At 53.4% G+C, this 8,891-nt stretch overlaps 1 protein-coding gene across 13 annotated transcripts in view; it reads right to left on the bottom strand.

Moving 5' to 3' along the window:
* Positions 1-216: 216 nt before the first annotated feature.
* Positions 217-8,891, bottom strand: part of NPHP4 (nephrocystin 4) — a 133,717-nt gene continuing 125,042 nt past the window's right edge. For all 13 annotated transcript variants that reach the window (XM_055382918.2, XM_055382899.2, XM_063703253.1 and 10 more), the window contains 7 exons: positions 5,104-5,260; positions 4,395-4,480; positions 3,738-3,823; positions 2,514-2,685; positions 1,750-1,929; positions 1,303-1,446; positions 217-822 (listed from right to left, as the gene is read on the bottom strand). In XM_055382918.2, the coding sequence (XP_055238893.2) occupies positions 682-822; positions 1,303-1,446; positions 1,750-1,929; positions 2,514-2,685; positions 3,738-3,823; positions 4,395-4,480; positions 5,104-5,260 (966 nt within the window). In that variant the 3' untranslated portion in view covers positions 217-681. The remainder of the gene's footprint in view (positions 823-1,302; positions 1,447-1,749; positions 1,930-2,513; positions 2,686-3,737; positions 3,824-4,394; positions 4,481-5,103; positions 5,261-8,891) is intronic.

The following is an 8,891-nucleotide window of genomic DNA, read 5'->3' as shown; positions in this document are numbered from 1 at the left end:
TCCGCCCCTCGCACTTCTACCCGACTGCTGCCGTCTCAGAGCCGGGGTCTCAGCCCCCACCCAGGGCAGGCTTGAGCGGCCTCTCCATGAGGACACATGGCATGGGCTGCCTGACTGGCCCCCACCATGTCTCCTCAAGGAGAAACCGGGCTTGTGCTGTAGACAGGAAGCCTCTGACACTGCGCCAGCAGACACTCAAGAAAACTGCCACGGGAAGACGTGTAAAAGTTTAGTATTTTGTTCAACAATTTAAAAAACAGATATAATACCAGCATAAAATATTGCATAGCAAATAATAGATTATGTTTGTACAAAATCCAGTAAGAAAAACATAATTTTCTCATTTAGGATGATTCATAAAATACATTTTGAGCAACACAGATAACGAGGAGATAACGAGGGTCCCACATGCATAGATGGCGGCACCAGAGCCAGACCCACCGCCACAGAGTTCCTGCTCACGGAACCCAGGCCTGCTGGGTGTCAGCAGCAGCTAAGCTGGACGCAGATACTACAAAATGACCAGCGCTCGGTCTCTGCTTCCTCAGCCAAGTGCACAGGTCAGCCAGGTGGGCACTGAAGTGAAAGGCTGCAGAGAGGCGGGGAGGACGGCCTGCGGGGCAGGAGGGGCACAGACAGGCCCCGGCCGGGTGCCGCAGGAAGGACGTCACCCTCGAGCCCTCACTGGTAGGTGACCGTCACGCAAAATGCCTCTTCGTTTTTGTCCTCGTGGTCATTGATGTAGATCAGGATCTCCTCCTCCCCCACTCTCTGACTAGGCGCAAACTGCAGGCCGATGGTGTAGGTCTCTCCACCCCCGACCTGGAAATAAGCATCCAAATCCCAGCATCCACCCCCGGGCTGCCCCATGTTCTCACCAGCAACTCTCTGCATGGTCGTGTTTATTTCCAAGGGGAGGTGACAAGGCAGGGGAGCCCTGCGGGTGCATCCAAGGCCTGCCTTTGACTTCAGCGCCCGGGACAAGGATGGGAACCGGTGCTCAGCCAGTGACGCTTTACTTGGATTCGGAGGCACACTTATTTCCGAGACTGAGCTGTCTAACATTACCATGAAAAGCCCTGGGCACAACACCCTTTCCCACGCTCAGGAGAAACTTTGCTAAATCTCCAGCTACTAAGGAGACAACGGGCCCACCCAACTATGGGATGGCACCTGTCACCGCCCTGGGGCTTTTGGAAGACTGCTGGTGATTCGAGGAACTCGCTCCTAAATGCAGGCTAACTGCCCTCCATTCAGGTCCCGGGTCTTCCCCTGGGAGTCCCAGGCACAGCCCCACCACACCTGGAAGGAGTCCTCCCTGAACCGCAGCAGCTCCGGGTGGTCGCTGTGCAGGTAGAATGTCCTCCGGGAGGGGTAGGGGTTGGTGTAGGTGATCTTCTTGTTGACACCCTTCCCTTCGCCCGCAGCCAACGTCATCTCAAAGGCCTGTGGAGGGAGAGGACAGGGAGACGCTGCGGCCACTCGCGGGAACAGCCACTGGCCCTTCCTCCAAGTATTCCGAGTCTCCTGTGCACCATGCACGGGGACCCCCACAGAGATAAGACAGACGCTCTCTGGAGCTTCCATCCGAGAAACAGACAGCACAGGAGCAAACACTCGTGCACCCAGCCCTGCTGGGTCAGAACACTATACCCAGGTGGCCCGAGTCACAGGGCCAAGGTGGGGGTCCTGCAGTGCCCTGGTATTGAGCCCCCATCCCCTCAGCCTGTGCCTGCCACACATACAGACCTTGGAGATGAGCGGCTGGCGGCAGGAGAGGCACATGAGCCAGGAGGCCACCAGCTGGTGGCAATCCACGTCCACCAGGTTGAGATGGACAAAGCGGCTGCCGGCCCTGAGGGGCCTCACGCCAACATGCAGGTCCTGCACCCCACGAGGCGGCAGCACGAAGACACCTTTGGGGTCTGTCTTCAAGAGCAAGAGAGGCAGGTCAGAGCACAGCCTCTCAGGGTGTGCAAGCAAGGGGCTCCCGGGCGCCTGCAGCCCAATCAGCCAGGGGAGCCCAAGGTCATGGGTGGTTCCGGGGCAGCCAAATCTGAGGCCACAACCAACCCTGACATGACTGTGGCCGCGGCTCGGGTCCGCACCAGGCAAGTCCCTCCTCTCACACGGCGACTATTCCCTAAGCGCTGCCTCCGCAGACAGAACTGAAGCCATCTCGGGCTTAAAACCCCAGCCAGCTGGTGGCACCAGGGGCCGCCCTCCCACCCCGTCTAACTGTGGCTTCACTAACGCCAGAGCTCCTGTCACTGTTTACCTTGCCAGGAATTCTGAACACCGGCCTTTGGGGTTGATGTGTACGTCACTCACCCCACAATGGCACATCTAACGAAAGGCAACTGCCGAGAGGCCTCTGGTAACAGCGTCTGCGCGCTGGAGGCGCTGGAGAAGCTGCCGTCAGGGCCACCCACTGTGCTCCAGCTGAATGCCCACTGCCCGTCTCCAGGCTGGGGTTGGGGAGAGGCTCAGAACAGCCCCCAGAGAGGCCGTACCTTCAGCTCCTGGGGATGCGAGGTGAAAGCTCTCACTTTCCTCACTGTCTGTGTCCCCCGAAGGACAAGGGACAGGCGGGTCAGCTGGCCTGTGACGCAGGAGACATCCACGCGCTGCAGGGAGTGGAGGTAGACCTGCCACGTCTGTGTGGGTGTCGCCAGCCAGCGATCCCTGTAGTGGGACGGGAGCCATCTGCACTTGTCCCGGAGGACTCAGCACCGGCCCGCGAGAGGCCAACAAGGGCCGCCAGGAGCATGGGCAGACAGGAGGCCGCACAGCGAAAGCCCCGGAGGACCAGGCCGCAGGAGGCAGAGCTAGGGCCTGGTGGCTCCACCCCTGGCTGCCCATCTCCCACCCACAGCAGAGGCTCTCAGGGCACAGCAGGGCTGCTTAGGAACCACATGTCAAACAAATGACAAGGCACGCTTTGGCCAAACACACGTCCTGGACAAGTGTCCACCCCCAATAGGGGTTTTGAGGCAAAGCCAAGGGCAGCACCACGCAGGAGACAGGGTGGGGCTGGAGGTCATGCCAGCCTGAGCACGGAAGCCCCTGTTAGCATTTTAAGGCCAAGAGCCTGCTGCTTCATAGTCAAATGGGGCTGGGTGAGGCATCTTCATGGGCTCACGAGGAAGCCACTCTGAGACGTGGTCACGTGGCCCCTCACTCTGTGGTGGCACTGAGTGCAGGTTAGCCCTTGCCCCGTCCTCAGAAGCACTGCAGGAAATCTCGGAGCTCACACCAGTTTGAAAGGATTCTCACAGGGCTTGGGGATCCGACTTAGGAGGGGAGGGGAAAGGGGCTGGGTCATTTAGCCTGGAGGAGAGAGGGACGGGCATTTCCACCACAGTCCTGCCTCTCCGCAGGAGGGACCACAGCTTCATTCATGCTGTTCAGCCTAGGGACTCAGCAAGAAAAAGGTAACGAGGGGCTTCTGGGTGGCCCTTGCCACTATCTGGGGACAGAGGCTGACTGGTGTCTCTCCTTGGTGGCACGAACTGCATCCCAAGTCCCTCAGGCTGCACGTGCCCCTCCAGGGTGCCTTCCCTAGACCCCTGCGGGCCCTGAACTCACAGCAGAATCCTGCCTCACAAAGCGAAGGCCCGACAGCTCCCCCAAGTTTAGGAAGGGGCCAAGCCCACTTTCAATCCACCAGCAGCCCCAGGCCTGCCTCCTCCTCTCCTCCGCCACCGCCTCCAGGTCCCCAAAGCCTGTGCACTTACGAGTAAATGATAACAAAGAAGTCTTTGATCTCCGGGCTCGGACCACTGGCCACCTTCAGAAATATGTCCCGTGGCTCCCCAGGGCCCTGCCAACCAGATGTGCAGCATATCAGGGCACACAGTGCTCTGCCGACCCCAGCCTGGCCCCTAAATCTGTGACTAATACACGCAGCGAGTGACGGCCAGTCCCTCCCAGAACGCATCTGTTCATGTTCTGTACCAATCGGAATTCACTATTCTGTTCACTGCCAAAGAGAAGATCATTAGCTTCCTGATTTTACATGGATCTCAACAATTAGATTCTACAGGAGATTTTATCCAGTTTCCTAACTGGTCATAACACAATTATTGCCTTATCCTTTACACAATGGTAATTAATAAGTGCCTTAATTACCATCCACTTTATTCACTTTGCTTCATGCCTTTTTAAAATTTAAATTCAGATGATCAAGGAGCTGATCTGCTAGTAGAAAAAATAAAAACACACTCATAAAGCTCTCATAAGGATGTCAAAATAGCCCTTTAGTACCTTGGGAAAGAAACCACTTAGCAGAAAACCTAAAATGAAGAGGATCCCAGGAGACCCGTGGGGAAGCTGACAGGGGCGCAGACTCACTGGGAAGGATCTGCCTGAGCTGGGGCCACAACACAACCTACCACATTCTGGGTCTCACAGATGACGTTTGGGTCGCTGCAGCGAACGTGGACTGGGGGGTCCTCACCAAGCATTCCCACCGGAGCACCTGGAGCAGGGGAAATGTCAAAAAGAGTCTTCTCCACAGCCCCGGCCTGTGTGGAGACGGCCCCACAGGTTACACACTATAGGACAGGACAGGCTCGTCACAGGTGCTCAGCAAGACACCTGCTGGGGAAACGGACGCCGCCACCTTTCCCAGGACAGCATCCAAGCACTGTGTTCCCTGCATGGACACCGCCCATCCGGCCCACTGCGGCTCGGCTGCAGCCACCTCCACAGGAATAATCGAGGGGGCCACAAAAAACAAAGCACAGCTCCCTGGAGCAGGGAAGCCTGCACTCTGCTGTAAGGGGCACCTACCAGAAACACGCGGGCCGGCAGGTGAGGAGGTAGGTGTTCCTCCAGGCACACCTGGACCTGGGCCGTGGGAGCTGGGATTTTTTAGAAGGGCAGACTCAGCCGGCAAATGCGCACCTAGTCATCTCAGAGGTGGCAAGAGGGACACCGTTTCAAACCATAAAGGCAGGAGAGAGAATTCCCCAGGCCCCACGTGCTGCTCTGACAGCACCAGGGCATGAAGCCATGAGGCCATCTGTCACCCTCAAGAGGTATCTACTTCCAACAGGTGAGCCTGCAACATGTGGGCTGCAGGGTCAGTGCAGGACCTGCCTGGAAATGTGTGCCAGGGCGGCAGGCGGATGGCCTTCTTCAGGAAGGAGAGCTCCGGGTGATAGAAGCGGAAGACCTGGTCCACCACGTGGGGCTGCAGCTCCACAGTCAGGCAGAGCACGGCGATGGGCTTGCCACCACTCGCTCGGAACAAGACCTGTGAGGAGGCCACACTGAGTGTTGGGATGGGCACGAGGATTGTGAGCAGCTTCTTGTCCCTCCTTAGACAGCACACGTATCTCCACTGTTGCCATGACCCCCTCACCCTCCACTGCCATGAGCGGGGAAGGTCGGGCATCGTCAAAGGCAGGGACTGAGTCTGCAGCAGCAGGTCTCCACCCGGAGGGGACCGCTAAGCAAGGTCTGGGCCGGCACCCACACAGGGCACCCAAGCAGCCACACTGCCGTTATTCCTCGCGAGTACGGCACACTTCTTAAATGCCAGTGGAGAAGGTCTGCAGTCCCAAGTCAAAACTACTCCTGCCATGATCCCACCTCCCGACACCCTGTGTGCATGTGCGCAAGTCAGGCCAGGAGTCCTGGAGTGGGTGGTGGCGGGGCCAAGTTCGCGGCAAGCACGTCAGCACAAGCTCTTTGATTCCAGATGGCAAAAAGAGGCTGTGCCTAAACCAAAGGGGTTAGAAATAGAAACTTTCCTGGTTTCAAAAGAGCTACTCATTAAAAACCATATTGTCTGAAGAGGTACTAATTGGGACAACTGATAAAAAGGCTATATTTGTTTCAAGATACAGACAACCACAGAGACATGCATACTCACACACGCACCCACACACACGCATGCAGTCACATGCACCCACACATGCACCCATGCACCCACACACATACACATACATGCACACCCACATGCATGCACGCACACATGCACACACACATGCAAACATGCACCCATGCATGCACACATCCATGCACACATGCACACACGCATCCACCCACAAATGCACACACATGCATGTACACACATACATGCACACATGCCCCCACACACGCACACACATGCACGCCCACATGCATGCACCCACATGTACACACATGCATGCACCCACATGCACACATGCACACATACATGCACACACATCCACCCACACATGCACACACGCACCCACATACACACATGCATGCACACACATACATGCACACATGCCCCCACACACACATGCACGCCCACATGCATGCACCCACACATGTACACACATGCATGCACCCACATGCACACACACACAAAATGCACAAATATCCACCCACACATGCACACACACGCACCCACATGCACACACACGCACACAATGCACACATACATGCACACATCCACCCACATGCGCACACATATCCACCCACATGCACACACATGCACCCACATGCACACACATGCACCCACATACACACACACGCATGCACACCCACATGCATGCATCCATACATGCACACACAGATGCACAAATACATACAAACACATGGATGCACATACACACACACACACCACCCACACATGCGTGCGCACACACACATGCACACACTTCACACCTGTGCACATTGAGAAGGAGAGAGTGGGGCAGGGCAGGAATGGAAACAAGATCCTTCCAAATATATCTTGCTTTATAGTCTGATTTTTGACTTACTTGTTTTTAATTTTGAAAACTAAACTAAAATAAATAGAAGTGTCAATGTATTAAAAATAAACAAATCTAACCTTCTATCAAGTTGGTGCTGTAATTACCCAGAGAAGAATTCTTTAAGTAAATGTAAATCACAGGACACAAAGGACCTAAGGACAAATGCACCTTCAGAAATCTTGCACTGACAGATAGTGTCTAGCCCTGGTTGGTACTGATGTTTTGAAATATACACATACACAAAGATGGCCAGTGGTATTGTAGCCAAAGGGATTTGGCCACTGTGGTCAGCGGATTGGTTATATACAGAGGAAATTAGGCAAATAAGTAAGCCAAATGCGAGCTAGGTTTCTCACGAGCAGAAATGAGAATTACAAACATGGAAAAAAACAGGAAGAAACCCGTGATGTTAAATTGGTGTTGGAAGAACTGCTGCAAATTCATGGTCTTCTGCACACTAGAAACAGTAGTCTGTGCACATACACGCACATATCTGTACATCATATATGCATGATATGCACATATGTGTATGTATGTATCTGTACCCACAGGCATACACCTCTTAGGTCTCTGCTGAGAGGGACTAGCAGCAGTGACATCCCAGTAGTACTGAGTACATCTAACACTGAAATCTTGGTTTCTGAATATCATTCTCCAACCAAAGGAACCTTAGCTAAATAGCTGACATTCCTGAAATGCAAGCTGAGCCTGGGGCGTCTTGCTGTGCTGGGCAGTAAGGAAGGACTCAAAGGAGGACAGGGGTGAATCAACAGGATGCAGGAGCTGGCCTGAAGAGGCTGCCCTGGTTAGTCAAGGCACGAATATGAGCAACAAAATAAATAATGATAGTAACAAAATGAATAAAATAGAAATTCATTGTTCATAAGGATATAAAAAGTAAATAGCTGAATGGGGTGAAGGCACAGCTCTACCTTACTTAAAATACCAGTAATCAACAGAGAAGGAATGATGGAATTGGAAAATCCGCGGCAGGCAAGCATCCCACTACCAACCAACTCGGGCCAGGTCATCAGTGCACACTGACACCTAGTGCGTAAAAGTCTGATGAAGAATAGGGTATTTGAATGGCCTCAGTATCTCCCAACAAGATACTTACTCATTACTTTCTAATTACTAGACGTTTCCTGATATTACAGGAAAAAAGCATGGCAGATGTCATCTTAACTGAATGAAAACAGTAACATCGCCAGTAGCAGGACAAAGCAACACGGTGTCCCTCACAGTATGATGTTCGTAGAGGACACGGCAAATGTCTGTGGAGGTCCTGCCCCAAGTGCATAACCTGGGTCTAACTGAAACGAACACCACACCAGCCCCACTGGGCACGCCCTGCAGGATAACCGCCTGTGCACTTCAGAACAGCCGCAGCCACGCCGGAAGGACTCCATGGGCAGCGGCCTGGTGGGGGCCACTGGACGGGCCATCTATCAAGTGCTGGGACATTTGTGAATGTGAATGGGGCCTGTGATGACAGAAGAGGAGCGTCAGTTCCCTAATTTTCATGGCTCTCCTTTGACCACAGAGGACAGTGGCCTTATTTTCAAGATAACCCAGCTCGAAGTGTCATGGAGTAAAGGGCATTACCTGATAATTTATTCTCAAATTGTTCAAGAAAAATGCACAAACAGAGAGTGGCGAGGCAAACATGGCAAAAGTTAGTGACCGGGAAGTCTGGGAAAACCCTATGTGGGGACTCTGCACTCTTCCTGTAACTTAGTTCCCTAAGTTCTAAATTATTTCAAAATAACTACTTGTTATTTAAAAAAGGCACAGGAGTTAACTTGAAAAGGATGGCGGTGGCCTGAGAGAGGGCAGTTCCAGCGTCTAAGAGCGGTGCCTCCATGGGATGAGAAATACAAATATAACGCCTCGGTGTCCATCATGAGACACCGCAAACATGGACTGTCTCTGGAGGCTGCTAGGACGCAGCTCATTTATTTGAAAATTGATAAATAAAGGGAATGATTCTAACATTCATCCTCACTTTCAAGTACAAAGTATATTTTAGGGTAACCAAACTGCTGATCGGTAAAGTCCTTGTTTGTAGAAAAATCACAGGAAGAATGACAGGACTGCAATTTCACCATTTTCCACCCTGGATGGAACACGCAGTGGGCCAGGAGCCTCAGCTGGCTG

This window comes from Gorilla gorilla, chromosome 1, assembly GCF_029281585.2.
Source record: "Gorilla gorilla gorilla isolate KB3781 chromosome 1, NHGRI_mGorGor1-v2.1_pri, whole genome shotgun sequence".
Taxonomy (NCBI): Eukaryota; Metazoa; Chordata; class Mammalia; order Primates; family Hominidae; genus Gorilla; species Gorilla gorilla.
The sequence above is the reverse complement of the archived record's forward strand: the minus strand, read 5'-3'. Positions and strand labels throughout refer to the sequence as shown.